The sequence below is a fragment of the Archocentrus centrarchus genome, chromosome 14 (genome assembly GCF_007364275.1).
Source record: "Archocentrus centrarchus isolate MPI-CPG fArcCen1 chromosome 14, fArcCen1, whole genome shotgun sequence".
NCBI classification, from domain to species: Eukaryota; Metazoa; Chordata; class Actinopteri; order Cichliformes; family Cichlidae; genus Archocentrus; species Archocentrus centrarchus.
This window is the reverse complement of record NC_044359.1, coordinates 18,701,507-18,718,474: the sequence shown is the minus strand read 5'-3', so window position 1 is coordinate 18,718,474 and position 16,968 is coordinate 18,701,507. Positions and strand designations below refer to the sequence as shown.

Sequence of the window (16,968 nt, the reverse complement as noted above, 5' to 3'; positions counted from 1 at the left end):
ACCGCACGCAAAACAAAAACAAGCGCAATCTGTTTCTGTCACCTCTCTTTACTTTGGCCCCTGCTCTGATTGCACCCGGAAACACAAAACCCTCTGCTTACACTTGTGCGTTTTAACACGTTCAGCAGAACTCTGCTCTGCATGCAGATCTGCTACTCCGCTCCTCAAAACAGAGACAAAATGCCTGCAAGTCTTTCTCTTTGTTACTGAGGCTCCAAAAAACCACTGTGTTAGTCACAGCCAGAACCAGAGATGGAGACGGGATCTTTTGTAGGTAGAAACAGCGAGGACAGTTCAAAAACGTGTGGATATTTCAAGAGGTGGAACACACTCAAACGAATTTTACGAGGCTTAAGCTAAATAATATAACTGCACCGTGATGAAGCATGTACATTTTTTTTTGTTAACACTGGCATTTCTACAAATTTATATAAACTGGTATTTCACACATCCTGAACCTTGCAAGGCTTGTAGTGAGATAGAGTTGACTGTTTAGTACTGCTCTGCGCCATGAAATTTAAATTTAAAAAGATAGTTAACGCCCTCTAATCAGAGGCCCCTGCACTTGAATGGAAGTCTTTGAAATGACGCTCATTTTATACTCACTATCATAATTTACAATATATTAAACTAACTCACTACTTAGTGTTTTGAAATTTAGATCAGTGGCTGTGTGATATTGGATTGTTTCCCTTCACACCCACCCATATCTCTGCACATTTGAAGATTTTATGAAAGTACACTAATGTGAGAGGGAGCAAATGAAAGAAAGAGGTTGTTACCGCCCAAAGCTGCTTAAGTCTAAAATACCTACAGTCTGCTTCAAAAGAAAACTCTGTGACAGAGCTGAATTGCTCTCTTGCGTTCTCTGGCCTGAGAATTAATAAGCACGTCCACGCCCCCTCCTCGTTCCCCTTTCTGGCTTTTGCGAATGATTTCAGCATTTCTCTCAGCTCAAGATGGGTGTGACGTCACGCTTTAAAGGAACACATTTCAGTCACTGCACTCACAGCTTTTCACCCTGTCAGAGGATGAAGGGGAAAAATGTAAGGTGGACTCACCCCACAGCAGTCTTTTTCATCTTGGCACAGAGCAGCAGATCGGTGAAGAGGAAGACGTGCCGTAGCTTCCTGGAGCTTTCCGAAACCTCCACCAGGAAACCATCCTTCACCAGCTGACGGGCCTAAAACAGAAATTCGTGTTAATTGTTGTTGTGAACTGATAACTTGTTCAAGATTGTACATAATAAGTGGACATACTAACGTATATTTTAGCTTGCTTACAGAGAGACATGTGCATACCACTGAATAGTTAAGTACCTAACAACACCTCATGAGATGGGAAAAGTGAAGAAATGACCAGACCTGAAGCATCTAATTTCATTCATACTTAGCAAAGATGTGTTTTAAGTAGAGCATACAGAAATTATCACACGCGCACACACACACACACACACACACACACCTCGCCCTTAGGTGTAGTGACAGCAGTTCTGCGAGGGTCAATCTCCTCGTTGATGGAGGAGAGGAAGTTCTGAGAAATCCGCAGAGCGTCCTGCAGGAGGGGGAAGTCCGGGTGGTCCTTTGGAGTGTGTTTTAGCAAATCCTGTGAAAGCGCATTCAAAAACTTATCATGAACTAACTCTGACCTTTGTGTATACTGATGGGAGTCTCAGTCACTATCAAATATCTATCCAAACACGAGCAGAGGCTCTAATTTAGTTTTATCTTCTTGAAACTACAATTGCACTGCACAAACGCACTTCTTTATCAAACATTAAAGCAATTTCTGGAAATCTCGTTTCCAATTCTTGTTTTTGTTTGTTGGAGCTACTTTTCAACATTTCTAACTATCTTTCCTTCCCAGATAAACATCCCCAATATCTTCTCTTCATTTGCCTAAGTGACAGGAACATGACATACTCCCGCTGGATACATGGAGCGTGTTCTGTCAGCTTTTATGCAAACTGATTCCTGTATCACACTACCATAACCAAACTAGACATGTCCAGAGATCTCTTGCTTGCTTGGACTGGCAGTTTCTACGCTATTATTTCTCTTCTAGGCTTCTAGACTGAGAGGACAGAGAGATAAACATGAAAAAGCAGGCTTTAGGCTTAAGTTGAGGACTTATACATGCAAGTCTTTAATCTCAAGGATGTGTTTGCAACCTGCTCCAATTATTTTCTTGTTTTATCCTGACATACTTTCAGAAATATCTGTCTTCCACCTTAATACAATGGATTTCTGCCACAGCATCTACAGAATCAGAGTCCCTGATGTTCATAACTGCTTTGGGCTGATCCTTGAAATCCGTGTAAGTGCAAGCTGTCTACTCACATGAAGGACCAGGGTGCTCCTGGTAACACGGGTCAATCGGCTTGTAAAGGAGAGCTGTGGGAGGGAGAAGAGGAGGGCTCTGAATCAGTATTGCTTACAGGCAAATCAATACATGCAGACACACACACACACACACACACACACACACACACACACACACACACACACACACACACACACACACACACAGAGTAGGTCACAGTTTTACTGCTCACACAAGGACAAAAATTCCCGCTTTGCTTCCACCGAGCTAAACACAGCACTGATAGTCTAACTGATGTTGATTCCTCGACTAACGTTAAGCCTAATGACAACAAGCTTCCAGCCTCCTGAATCTTCCTGAAGCAAGAAACACAGCTGATCACAAATAACCTTTGACCTCAATGTAGGGAGTCAAGTAAAACAATGCTTTCCATGTGGGAGAGCAACAGAGAATTGTGTTATTGTTATTTATCTTAAACAGCTGTGCATATTTAGACTGATGTGAGGTAAACTAAAGACTACCTGGACACTGGACTCGAAGCAAACACAGACAAGGCACGCAGATGGATGCATCTATAAAAAGTGCAATAAGACTACCGCGTGCCAACACGCCACCCTTCTTGCCTCCCAGTCACAGTTTAAGCCTGTATAACCACACTCGGCTGGTTTCCCTGGGGAAGGCTTTGCTGCTAAGGTGGTGTGAACAGCAGCAGCAGCTGACATACATGACAGCTCTCTGACAACTCCCACAGACAGGGCAGAGCAAAGGATGGAGAAAAAAAAATGATGGAAAAGAAAAAAAAAAAATCATAGTGAGGAGATAAGCAGCAGGAAAGACGGCAGATGTGAGAACCTCTAAGGAGAGAAAGAAGAAGCAAACAAGAAAAGAAGACAGACTTTTCTTTCCAGCACTCATGTAAGGAAACCACCTGAAGTACCTCAAGGTCTCAAAATAGTACCACCAGTATCACACAACATATAAGATACAGTACAGTAGCATGCTCTAGAAACGCAACAAATGCATGTTTAAAAAAAACACACAAGGCCATAAGCATAAAATTAGCTGACAAAGTTCCACTTAGTGATCATGCTAATCTCTGTTAATTATAGTGAAAACAGACTTAAAGCTGCTTATTTCTAAAGTGAAGAAGAAGAGCTAACCAAGTGAAACAGAGAGAGGAGAGCCGTGTCTTCTGTATGCAGAGAAGGGTGTCCCACGCTGACTGTGCTCTGCTCCAGAGAGAGCTACAGGCTAAGCTGCACTTCTCTTTGAATGTTAAACTCGATCTGTTGAAACCATTCAATAACGGTCTTTTCGTATGTACAGTGGTGTTCTCTCCCTCTTCTGTATTCATACTTTTAAGTGTTTCCTCTCTTTCTGCCTTGCTTCTGCTTCCAATTTATGAAATTAAAGAGCAAGAGTAGAAACCCACAGGGAACATTATCAGCTCTACTGATGAGGCTCATCATATTAACACTGCACACAGCCTCGATCTTCAAGCAGACATTCACTCGCTTAAACTGTAGAAGACCAAAGGAAATCTTTTGGAGGGACTTGCTGATGCTCTTTCAAGTTTCTCTACTGTCTGGTCATTAATAATGCCGCCTCCACTGCTGGTCGTGGCTCAGTGAACCTATATTGATACTTCCAGGAAGATTTACTAGAGTCTGTATTGACTGCACCGGCAGTGGGCATCGTAATGTGTGTGTGTGTGTGTGGATTTGAATTCATTTCACGTGCAGGTATTTCAGGAAGGATTAGATGGCTTTAGGATGACTTGAGTATAGCAAAAGTACCAGGTGTTTGTACAGTTTCTGTAAGTACTAAGTGTTTTGTCCTCTACGTTGTGCCACGTGACAAAACTAATATCCTCTCAGTGACAATCTGAGTTAAAAGCTAATGCTAGCATGTTTACATGCTCACTAAGCCAGTGCTTAGATTCTCATGTTAAGCAATTATAATAATTAGCATGTACACCAGCATAGCTTGTAAAAATGCTAATATTTTCCTAATAATCTAATACATGCAACACCCTCAACCTCTGGGCGACCATTCTGGATCATAAGGCGACCGCACAGGTCACCTGGTGAAAGGCAACCTGTCTCCAAACAATCGTGACTTGGACTGTTCAGGCAGCTTGGCAAAGGTTTGCAAATAATAATGTATAAACACAGACAGATTGCCAGTTCGTTGCAGTCTGTGCCTGCTGTATGAGGCTTGTCACTGGTGCAACAGGGAACTCAACTGGTCTCCAACTGGTTGTATTCTTCTTATATTTCCTGTATAAAAGCAAGGTTGCGTCACTATTTCTGGATGAATTTCTGCATTTGTTTCAGATCTATGAGGTTCTGACTGGACTGGAATGTAAACAGTTAATCTCAATTTATGTGACGGCAACAGATTTGTTGGTTTTGCTGATTTAAAATTGCCACATTATCACAAACCAAAGTCTCTTTGAGAAGGCAGCTGACTGCGAGCGGTCCGTGTCTTTGAGGCAACCATTTCAAAGACAACAATATTCATTGCACACAGTCACAATGATTGTCCCTGTTTTCCTTAGTGTGACTGTAGCATTAAGGAGCAATACTGCAATATACCGTTTTTGAAGTGTTAACGAGACTATTACTGGTAGAGAGTGTGTGTGTGTTTAACAACATTAAAAATATATATATTTTTAATATAGCAGCATTGCAATTTTTAAATATGAGATCAATACCTGTTTATCAGAAAACTCTATGAGGTTAAATAAAAAGTTAATCTATAAACGAAATCAGAATTATGCAACCAGAAATGTTTTTGCAGGTTTCAGTCAAAGCCTTTTTTTTTTTTTTTTTTTTTTAACTATTTTGGTTTGGACCAGGTCCCATAAGTCAACATTATGCTTCTTATGTATTACTGATACATTTTACTGCTTTACTCAAGTAAAGTGACTTTGTATTAATATGCAAGATGGGTTAGTCTCGAACCTATCAAGGAAGCTCAGAGATCCAAAAATTTTCTTTTTCTCTTCTCATTTCCTCTAGTTTGTCCAACCCTGCGAAACACAATAATTATATATAAGAGATTTGAATAATGAAGCTACTCTCCTGAATACAAAGACAGATTAAGGATTGTCACCTGAATGCTAATGTAGACAAAAATCTACTCAGTGTCTGTCTGGATTATGTGACTTGTGTGTATTTTACAGACAAGGACAAGAGAGGCTCAAAGTCTAGTCAAAAGTCAGGACGGGGGAGGATGAAGACACAAAGAGAGAGCGAGAATCACGTAGAGAGGGGAGGATTATTGGAAGTCGATGTCCTGACACAGTGAGGTGTGTCTGATTGGTCGTTTTCCCAAGGTCGCCTTGATGACTTGGCTGATGGACAGATAGTTCAGCTTTGCTAACGAGGTGCTTGACCATGTGGGCAAAGTGTTTGAAAAAGCTTTAGGTCCACAGTTAGGACAGGCGGTCTGCCAGGTTTCAGGCCTCTGTATTTTAGCAGAACTCTCAGCTGCCAATGCCAGCCATAAGCCTGTGAAGGAGGGTGAGAAGGACAGAACAAGACCAATAGCATAGAAAAGGGAAAATAAAGGAGGATTAAGAAAAGAAAAAAATGGTCGCAGTGCAGAGCAAGAGTCCTCATTTATACGCAAAACAGGCTATCAGATGCTTGTTTGAGTTGGTATTTGTTTTTTTTGTTTTCGTTTGGTTTGTTGCATCCATTCATTAGGAGGTGGTCAGGGGCTTTATTATTGCACCAGATTAACAATCTAACTTATTTCACTGGAGAAAACACACAATAAGCCATCAGTCATCAAGCTGTGATCCTGTTATATCCTTTTGAAGGTAAGAGAAGCTGATGGAGTCGAGGAAAGAAAGGAGGGAAAATGATAAAAGATTAACAGAATAAATAAAGGAAGCATTTGTTTCAGAGTTAAGGTGGAGAAACCCCTTGACTGACCCACCAGGTAATTAAGGCACTGTAATATAAATAGTAATTAAAGCAAGTGCCTTGGGTGATGACACACCCTGATTGTTGAGGACATATGAGACCAGTTTCATGGTACTTAACAGCCATGTGAAACTACAGTAAAGCAAAGAGATTGTTCAAAAACAATCTGGAAAAGGAAAGCTGCAGAAAGAATAGGATTAAAACCACCAGGAGGGGTTGATTATTTCTCATTTACAATGCATAAATTAATACACACTTCACAGGTACATGCCACTGAAAACTGACATACAAATGAACACTCACCCAGCCTCTGTCAGCCTAACAGAGCTGCACCATCATATCTGCTAATCATTGCATACAGCTCATAACATTTACCTTTCCCGCACAGAAATACGGTCTACCCCCCCCCCCCCCCCCCCCCCCTCTCTCTCCGATTTACCCAAACACAATCCCCAAAATGACCCAAGTTAGCAAGGCACCAGCAGAGTACAGGCATGTACCACGACAGACAACCTCACACACACAGACCAGACTTGTCCCGATCCTCTGGAGATAAGTATTCTGTACGAGGAGCAGCCTGGGGCCAGCAGTCCTTATACAGACTAAACGTGCCCAGCTTTTAAACATACAGACGCATCACTCAACAGCCACACAAAAGCTCATCACGGGCACACAAATGTTAAGAAAAATCAAAAATCCATTTCGGCAGGCATGAGCATAAAAGGTCCAAATGTCAATCTTACAGCTTATTAATAACTGCTTCAACTTCACAGCAAACACAGTATACTATAAGCACTGTAAAAGCCGCAGATTGCCCTCACAGATACCCTACATCAAACAGCGGGAAGCTCATATCATGCATTCATTACCGTATGTGCAGTTACAACACAGTCTGAGGACCAGAAGCACCTCCATATCCCTCTTCTCCTCTCCTGACTCTACTCTCCTGTTCACTGCCTCCTTTCTCAGGCATAGAGAGAGAGAGAGAGAGAGAGAGCGCGAAGAGAGAGAGAGAGAGAGCGAGGAGAGAGAGAGAGCGATGAGGAGACGAGAGAGCAGGAGAGCGAGGAGAGAAGAGAGAGAAGCAAGAGAGAGGAGAGAGAGAGAGAGAGAGAGAGAGAGAGAGAGAAAGCGAGAGAGAGAGATAGATAGAGAGAGGCTCACACATGCACCAGTTTGCCTCCCGAAGCTCACCACTGCATATACAAGAGGCAGGGCTGAAATCTTAAAGCAGCAATCCAGCCTAGACAGACACACACGTGCACACGCACACGCACGCATAGAGATACAAGCAACACAAACTTACCCTCCATTGAGCTAGTTGTGGTACAATCTTTGGAGTCTTTAGGACTTTTTACTTTGAGGTTCTGAAACAGAAGAGTGGAATGATCGGCTTAATTAATTGCACACAGTGAAAGGTTTGTGCTGCACTTGTGTGGCTGAGGCTAAATTAATGGAGTACAGGATCAGTGCGGCTGATTGAGACAGCCAAAGATGAAGCTTCCCTTTGATTAAATAACAACCACCACCAAACCTCTACAGCATGTTTGCAACGCAACAGAAAGTGGAACGTTTTATGTAAAAAAAAAAATGAAAGACGACCGCTTTCTTAAGCTTGTGTTTTAAGAAAAGATGACACAGGGTGCTATTTATCAACAGATCCCCAAAGCCCTTTTGCCTCACAATCTTTGTTGAGGTACAAACACTTAACAATAAGCAACAATCTAACTATATCCTGTGGAGGTCTAAGGTGTGAAAAACTAGCATGGAAATGAGGGGAATGAGTGTGTGACATTATTGGTCACTTCTGCCACAGAAATTTTCAGTTAATTAACATCTTTAACACCTACCCAGCAACACACACCCCCCCCCAAATCCACTTTTTCGTAAATGCTAAATATATCACTGTGCTACAACTGCTTGCTAACACATTGTAGTCCAGTAGCTTTCTATGAATGCAACTTCTCGTCTTTCTGTTACCTAAAAAGCTTGCTGGCTAAGTGCTGGGCCAAGCACATTTTAACACAAATACCTCACTTTCAACAAAGGTTCCTCAAAATAAGACCACATTTCCCATAAACGCTGTTGTTTCCTACCAAAAAGAGGATGTTTTGAATCGCCTGCTCGGCTTTGTGTTCTCGTGTATTTGTGCTCCTCTTCGCTTTGCTGAGAGAATTAACACAATGGTTTAAGACACTTGAGACCAGTGAACGACTGGTTTGACAGAGCCTTATTATTACTATGTAAAAGTTTGATATGCTGATGTTAAAATGTAGCACATCGCAAAAATAAAATCTTTATGATAAAATGACATATTTGCTATCCAGATGTTCTCTGGTTACATGTGGGGTTTTTTTTTTTTGGGTTATCATGGAGGATGAACTCACCTCAGATATCTTCTGGAATTGGCTGTTGGCTTGGCTGCATTTCTCTGCTGTCTCAAGCGCCACCTTGTAGTTGTCCACAAAGGCTTTGTACACGCCCAACTGACTGGCCTGGAGCAAGCAAAAGTCAGAAGAAATGATGTTCAGCTAACAAGAAGGTGCGAGAGGAACAAAGACAATGATAGTCGTATTCAGCTTATACCCGCTTTATTTAAATTGTCAACATGAACACAAGTATGTCATGGCACTGATGGCAGTTAACCAAAGTAAAGTGGAGAAAGCCCTACTTTGCATTCACCTTAAAAGATCATTTTCAGAGTTTTGCATGCGACAGAATTCAATTTAAAGTCATTAAGTGAACGCACACAGTCTGATGACATTCTCAAAACGCCACTTCACTGGCGGCGCTGTGCAGTCCCTCCCGATTGAAATAGTCACTCTCTTTCTCTGTCCTCTTCCCTTTCATTTACGGCCCCTCTCTGAAGCACTGTATGTGCATTGTAACACAAGCTGCAGACCAGCAGTGCATGAATATGCATCCTGCTACAGCTATGCTTCAATGCCTGGGCTGAAGAGCTGACTGCATCCTATTAAAGCAATGAAATTGGATTCAGCTGAATAGAGTGCATGAGTAAGACTTTTGTCCTTAAACTCCATGTCCTCTTATTTTCATTTCCTCTCCTTCCACTTCCCCTTGGAGTGTGAAGTGGAAAGTTGGGCTCGGGAGCAAAGACGAGGGAACAGTGTGGCCTCATGTGGCATTTGAACGGTGTTGTAGATCAGTATGTTATAAGCAACAATCGATGAATGGAAACATCACAAAAATGTGTGATGTTAAGAATACTGATGACAAAAATGTGAAATCACGTAATGAATCAAACGAACAATAGATGAGCAAAAACAAAAGTCACCACGTGTGCATCATCTCATTATAACTAGACACTACATTATGACAAACCAAAGCCGTGGATGGAAAAGAGAAACCACAACGTGTCATTGCTGAATTTCCAGAGATGGAGATTTGGCAGCTTGGCTGGAAAGAACAAACCAAGCAGGATGACGTTATGATATTTCATGAGTTCACCGTGTTTCTCGGACGCACTGTGACCAGCATGAAAGCGGCATCAGTCACAGTCCAGACAAAACGCCCACACTTCAGAAAACAAAAATCACAGGTCAAAGTGGCAGGACAGAAAACAACAGCTTGTGTTTGAAAGTGAACGTGGGAAGGAGAAGATGAAGAAAAACTGGAGGGAGAGACTTTTTAGCTGACAGAAACGCCTGCGGACTATTTAAATCCACATGGACACGTTGGACAGCTTAGGGCTCCCTTTTTTTTTTTAAACTTTTTATTGCATACAGCTCTGAGAGTAACACAAAAACCTCATCTAAGCACTGTACTCAATATTTTCAGAGCATTTGCCATTCTTTTAATGCACAATTCATGTGATCAGTTAAAAACAACAAAGAACAGCAGCAGCAAAGACTTCAGACACAAAGACTAACAAGACCGTGAGCGGCTGCGTCATTTCCAAGAGCCAAAAAAATAAATTTGACTGCTCCTCTTTGTACACGTCTCTCTATAGAGATGTGTACTGAATGTAGTGAATGAAAAAACTTCAAAATGATATTACGTCAGTAACCAAACAAATGTTCTGTACTGTTCCAGATAATCTCAAATATGAGTACACTGCTCCTTTGACTATAGCTTTCCGACTTATTGCTGACGTAATGGGTGAAATCTCAATTGCACAATTAGATAGTCCGTCAATATATGCAACATCCTCTGTTTTCTACAATGGCTCACAGTTCCCTCTATTGCAGAGATAAAATCTTCCTTCTTGAGCTTTAAAACTCACGTCAGTCGGTTGTGCACAAGCGTTTGCAGCCACAACCTTTGCGCTAAAATGGGGCAACCACTATTGAGGTTTCATAAACACGTGATCACAAACCACATGACTTTAACTTGGCTGCCATTTTGGACATGTGACAATCACAGTGACACTGTAGGGTCAAGTGAATAAAGCCCCAGTCACACTGGCCTAGAGATTAGCCCGTGACCGCAACTGCCTGTCGTGAGGGGGGGGGGAGAGTATTCCCCAACCAGTTGTGAGTGGTTGTTGGAGGCTGATGGCAGTCGCTAGGAAAATGATTGCTAAAATCCCTGCCATGCAGGCTTACAAACCGGGAAGTCACCCCCCCGCCGACCCACCTCTTGCTAGGAAAAACGAGTATTCCCCAACCAGCTGGCAAAAACTTCCTTGTGATTGCTTTGGTAACAAGCATATTGCTGCAGCCACAGTTTGAATGGAAGTGATGGACATCGCCACAAACACTGTCTGGCTGCTTTCCAAGCTCTAAATCGCTCCAATCTCATTGTACATCCTGTATAATGACAATAAAGGCACTCTATTCTATTCTATTCTATTCTATTCTAATAAACCTGTGAAAAGTGCGATGCAAACAAAATGGAGAAGGCTGACCTTCAAAGTTAAAGTTGCACCTTTTGAAAAATGTGGGCTGCAGCCCAGCAAGTTTTACTACTGCTGGGGCTAGTAGTTAGTATTTGCAGACAAACATGAAACACTATAGGCAACTGTGGAAATCTGCTAACAACTGAAGCATTCACTAGAAGGTTTTGGCAACCAGTTTCACCCATCAAGAGCTAGCAACCTCTAGAAACCAACGCCAACCAGTTGAAGAGCACACATTTTTCCCCCTAGCAACCTTGGACATACCATGTTTCAAAATGGACTGTGGTCTGAAACCACATGCTCATTGGCTATTGAGTTGTCAGTCCCACTTCAGTCAGTGAGCGTGTGGCTTCATTGCCACGCCTAGTATTTTTGCAGCTAAGATGATGACGGCGGAAACTTGAAGTTTCAAAATAGGACTTCAGAAACCAGTGGGTGATGTCAGTGTAGCTACTTCCATCTCTGATATGGTCTACGTGTTAATATGCCACTGAAGATAATGGGAATGTTGTTAGTTTTGCTGGTGTTTGTTCAGGTTTGTTCAAGTTTTAACTTAAATTCTCTAAAGATATTATGATTTATCCTGGCTGTAATACTTAACGCCTGTGCTGAATTTGAGTAGGCTTTATTTGTTGTGACAGTAACCAGCTGTTACAATTCCAGAACCTCAGTGCATGCATTACTAAAAAGGTTATTATGTGACCGCAATAATCAACACACACAGAAACATACACAGTATGTAGATTACAGTTAATAATTACTGTGAAAAGATGGAGTTCTGTTATAATTAATATACTACTACAAACTACATTGAACCCTTCCCACTTCATACCTCTAGGGTGACTAGGACTGTAATAATTTGCTCACACTCTTGCACTCACAGGCTGCAGCTAAGCCTTCCTCTTGTCTGAGAAAGGTAGTAAAACTTGAAACTTTGGCAGGCGGTTATCGTCCTCTGCCCGTTTTCTGTAACCCTTTCTGTCCGCGTTGCTCCAGTGGCACCCGTGCTGCTGACGGGGAGCAGTAGGGAGCAGAGCAGCTAATTAAACTGCCATCTGCACTCTCGCACTGCCACTGACTAATGTTTAGCTGCCACGTGACATATTCATGTACGCACATATACGCGGCACAGATGGGAGCTGATGACTACACTAATAGGTGCCGCTTAGTGCTGCGAGTCTTGCAGTCCACAGTGAGGAGGGGTCTGTTGAATGGAAGCACCTAAACTAATAAGACATTATATTTCTGTATGAAAACTGCGCTCATTTTCCCTGCAGTTAAACATAATGCCAATCTCTCACTAACACTAACATATTTTCACATCTGAACATTAAGTATTTTCTCTTATTAATAAAGTGCTTCATCGCGTTTCAATCGCGTAATCAAACTGTTAATGACATTTGGCAATTTAGATGCAAGCTTTAGAATGATACTGTACATTGGCACATTTAATAGACCGAGTTTTTTTTTTTTTTATGTTGCCTGTTGTCATGAACACTGAGTTGCACGCCTCTAAGTCATGGTAAATAACAGTTGGGGACATCAAAACGCACCTGAAAACCAAAACTGAAAATGAGATCTACCCCCTGGAGAGCAGAGTTTTAATTAGAATGACCTTACAGGTTCCTCAAAATGATTCCAAAACAAAAGGAGGAAAAAAAAGTTATTCTCACAGCACTGTGGTGTTAAGCCAAGGGGCTGGTAAGTGAATAGATACATGTGACATTCAACCTTGTGATAAACAGAACTGCACGCAATATATACTGATCAAAAAATGTTAAAGGAACAGTTAAATCACACAACGGATCTTTTAAATCTTTACTGATATACATTCTGCAATTTGTTGTTTGTTCATAACAACAAATATTTACAGTTCTAAATCTAGTAAGTGAACAAAAAAAAACCTCTGAGGAACCAAAAATATTTTTCAACTTTATACAGTCACTTATATTTTTGTCTTTGTTGAGCTGGCACAACATTTGGTCCGCCAGTCAAAACAACAATGTGCTAATAACGTGGCAAAATGATCTCCTACAAGAGGGCATCTGAGTAAGATTAATTATTCAGATCCTCGAGGCTTCAAGTCAACATAACCTGACTTTTATTCTTTTCACAACAGTACAGCCTTACAGTGCATTTTAAAACACAAGCTTGCTTATAGTTACTGAAACTGTTCAATCATCTGATGCAAGCAGAAAAAAAACTGCTAAGAATTCATCACACCTATGTCAGACAACTACTGTACGCAATCTGTATTACTATAATGTTGCTGATAACACTATGTAACACGATTTAACACTATGTAAGTGTCTTTGACATGCAAGTGTTATTTTCTAACTCTTTTTATGAGCTACATTTTGGGATTAATATATATATATATATATATATATATATATATATATATATATATATATATATATATATATATATATATATATATATATATATATATATATATATATATAGTTTGTTTACATGTACAGAAGTAGGAAAACAGTTTAAAGTCAAAGACAAGACAAAGAGTATTTTTGCAGAGTTTCCAGTCAAGGAAAGTTACAAATCACAGTGTTACCACCTGCCTGATCACAGTGGACATACTCAGAATGAAGGAACAGGACAAACTGTGCAGGTGTTCATTTCAGTTACCGTTACACCAGCTACACCACAGCTTTCAGTACCAAGGTAAGTAAAAGTGATTAAACTGACCACTGAACTTAATAATTAGTGATGCTACCTCTGGATTTTCACACTTTATATGTGGATTCTTATTTTTTCTGGGTGAAGCACACTGTACAGCATATGCACAGCTCATTGTGTGCCTCTTCAATCACATTACCCACTACAAATCTGACAATATACTGCTCTAACCCACTTTGTGACAAGCCGAGGCCTGGATCCTGTCTAATTCCATATAAAGACACATTTAGATGCACAGAACAATGCTGTTTTTCCTTTGTGTACTGTTTAATGTTTAACCCACTGCAAATATGACACAGTGATAGATCAGAGGCTGCAACATTTCTGCTAATGCACCCAGGCCACAGTGCGGGGGCACACACACAGCCACTTACGCACTCACAGTCTAATTCAGACAAGTGATTCACAAAGTACAAACAGTGAGAAGCCTGACAATTCTCCTTTTAATAGCCATTTACATGTACCCTGCAAATGATGGCGAGGGAAATAAAAGATCCACACACTGTAATTTATGTCACCCACGTCAGACTCACCAGCTTCTGGAAGAAATGTCCCACAGTGACCTTCTCGTCCCTCTGTTGGATGTTGGGTAGGAGGGTGTCGTAGAACTCTTTGTGGATCTCAAAGATGTCCTGGATTTTGTAGAAGATGGTCTCTATCTGCTGGATGGTCAGGACAGGCTGAGAGGTTGTGGCTGTTGCTTTCAGGGGTCGCATGGGCTAGAGAGACACAGAAAATGGGTTGAAACCTCTAACTTCAGATCAGACCAGATCAGGCCAATAACAGGACCTATTAGGACCAATGCCAGAAAGGGAAAGCTTAAATGCATCACCCTGTGATAAGCAATCCTGGCCTCTTTGCAACTGGGTGACAGTTTTCTCTGTTTTGATGTTCCTGCTCAGGCAGATTGCAGGCCAGCTCAGTTAATCATAGTGATGTGCAGTGTGCTCATGTTGGGCGTGTGTGGAGAGGACAGCCATGAATTACAGTGAAAACTGAAAAGGCTTTTTACGTCAGCTCTCTAGGGCTAATGATGAGTCAGCATCTCACTGTATTAAGATACATCAGACAGGCTGGCTTATTTTTAAAAGCTCTGACACTCAGTGTTTCTATTGTGGTCTATGTATGACAGCAAAGCAGCTGGCTGGAGAGTCATCATTAGATTTAATCTGTTGGTCCTCATTAATTTCCATTATCATCAAGGAAACTATAGTAAATAAAAACAAGTTTATGATTGCCACTGTACAACACTGTCATTATTAATTTGTGTTTAAACTTCAAATCGCAAACAAATCAACTGTTGTATCTGTGAAACTAAACTGTTGTGCTGCTCACATCATTACAGATATTAATATTGTAAAAAAAAAAAGCTGGAGTAGCCAGAAAAATTTATTTTTAAGAATTTTTAATGAACCCATCCATCCATCCATCCATCCATCTTCTTCCGCTTATCTGGGGCCGGGTTGTGGGGGCAGCAGCCTAAGCTGAGAAGCCCAGACCTACCTCTGCCAAGCCACCTCCTCCAGCTCATCCAGGGGGGACACCCCAAGCAGTTCCCAGGCCAGCCAAGAGATATAATCTCTCCAACATGTCCTGGGTCTGCCAAGGGGCCTCCTCCCGGTAGGACATGCCTGGAACACCTCATCCAAGAGGCGCCCAGGAGGCATCCTAGTCAGATGCTTGAACCACCACAACTGGCTCCTTTCGCTGTGGAGGTGTATCTAAGGATACCCAGAGGGATGCTGCTGAATGCCTTCTCCAATTCCACAAAACACATGTAAAGTGGATGGGCAAACTCCCACGCACACTTGAATATCCTTGAGAGGATAAAGAGCTGATCCAGGATGAAAACTGAATTGTACTTCTTGAATCAGAGGTTCAACTAACGGACAGACCGTCCTCTCCAACACCCTGTCATAGACCTTACCAGGGAGGCTGATTAGTGTGATTCCCCCAATGTTGCAGAGGCGCGTCAACCAAGACAGCCCTACAACATCCAGAGCCTTCAGGACCTCAGGGCGAATCTCATCCACCCCAGGGGTCCTGCCACCAAGGAGTTGCTTAACCACCTCAGTGGCCTCACCCCCAGTGATGGGCGAGTCGTCCCCCTCGTCCCCTGACTCTGCTTCCACTACAGAAGGCGTGTCATTGAGATTAAGGAGGTCCTCAAAGTATCCCTTCCAGCACCTGACTATAGCCTCAGTTGAAGTCAGGGGCGCCCCACCGGCCCTATAAATTGTGTGGGTAGAGCACCGCTTTCCCCTCCTGAGTCTCCTGTCAGTTTGCCAGAATCACGTCAAGGCCGTCCGAAAGTCTTTTTCCATGGCATCACCAAACTCCTCCCACACCAGAGTTTTTGCTTTGGCCACCACCCAGGCCATGTGCCGGCTGGTCTGCTGGTACCTGTCAGTTAACTCCGGAGTCCCACAAGCTAACTAAGCCCGACAGGACTCGTCCTTCAGCTTCAAGCTTCATTTACCCTTGTAGTCCATATTCATTAAGAAAATGGAAAAGAGACACTTCTCATGATCTACTTTCCTAGGCTGTATATGAACCAACATAGTATAGCAACTGCTACGTAGCTGAAAGATATCTACTTCCTATACTGCATTAAATTGATCACCATAATCATGCACACTGGGTTTGTCTGTAAATGTTAAAAAAAAAAAAACACACTCTAGAAGCTCAGAATAATTTCATTGTTTCAAAAACCTTGGAGACATGGAACATAATTAAGATATTTCCAGCTGAAGAAATACTTCTCTCTTTGTCCCCTTTAGAAACAACCCTGACATTTCACCTTCATGTCAGGACTCAGTGTATGAAATCTGGCAGTAGGGGAGATTGAGCTTGTTAAGCTGTCTGATGGTGAAACAATGAAGTGTTTTAGAAACTTGCGAGAAAACTACAGTTTCCAGCATTTATTTTGGATTCCTTCACATTACATATTTTATCCAGAAACTAAAACTAAATACACAAAAACAAACTAAACACCAAAACTACACAAAAACAAAAACATAAAAGCCTCAAATAAATCTCGTCTAGGGAGATCCTAACTCAACCTTTAAACTTTCTATTTACAATCGAACCACTCCACAGAACATATGTAAAACAGCAGCAGTAGGATACAAGACAGGAGACTGCCATAGCAAAAAC

The 16,968-nt window shown here is 41.7% G+C and overlaps 1 protein-coding gene across 1 annotated transcript in view; it reads right to left on the bottom strand.

Annotated features, from left to right (window-relative positions):
* Positions 1-16,968, bottom strand: part of abr (ABR activator of RhoGEF and GTPase) — a 131,990-nt gene that overhangs the window by 50,033 nt on the left and 64,989 nt on the right. The window contains 7 exon segments of the mRNA XM_030745870.1: positions 1,062-1,183; positions 1,465-1,605; positions 2,340-2,369; positions 2,371-2,393; positions 7,564-7,624; positions 8,645-8,752; positions 14,346-14,531. Coding sequence (XP_030601730.1) covers positions 1,062-1,183; positions 1,465-1,605; positions 2,340-2,369; positions 2,371-2,393; positions 7,564-7,624; positions 8,645-8,752; positions 14,346-14,531 — 671 coding nt within the window.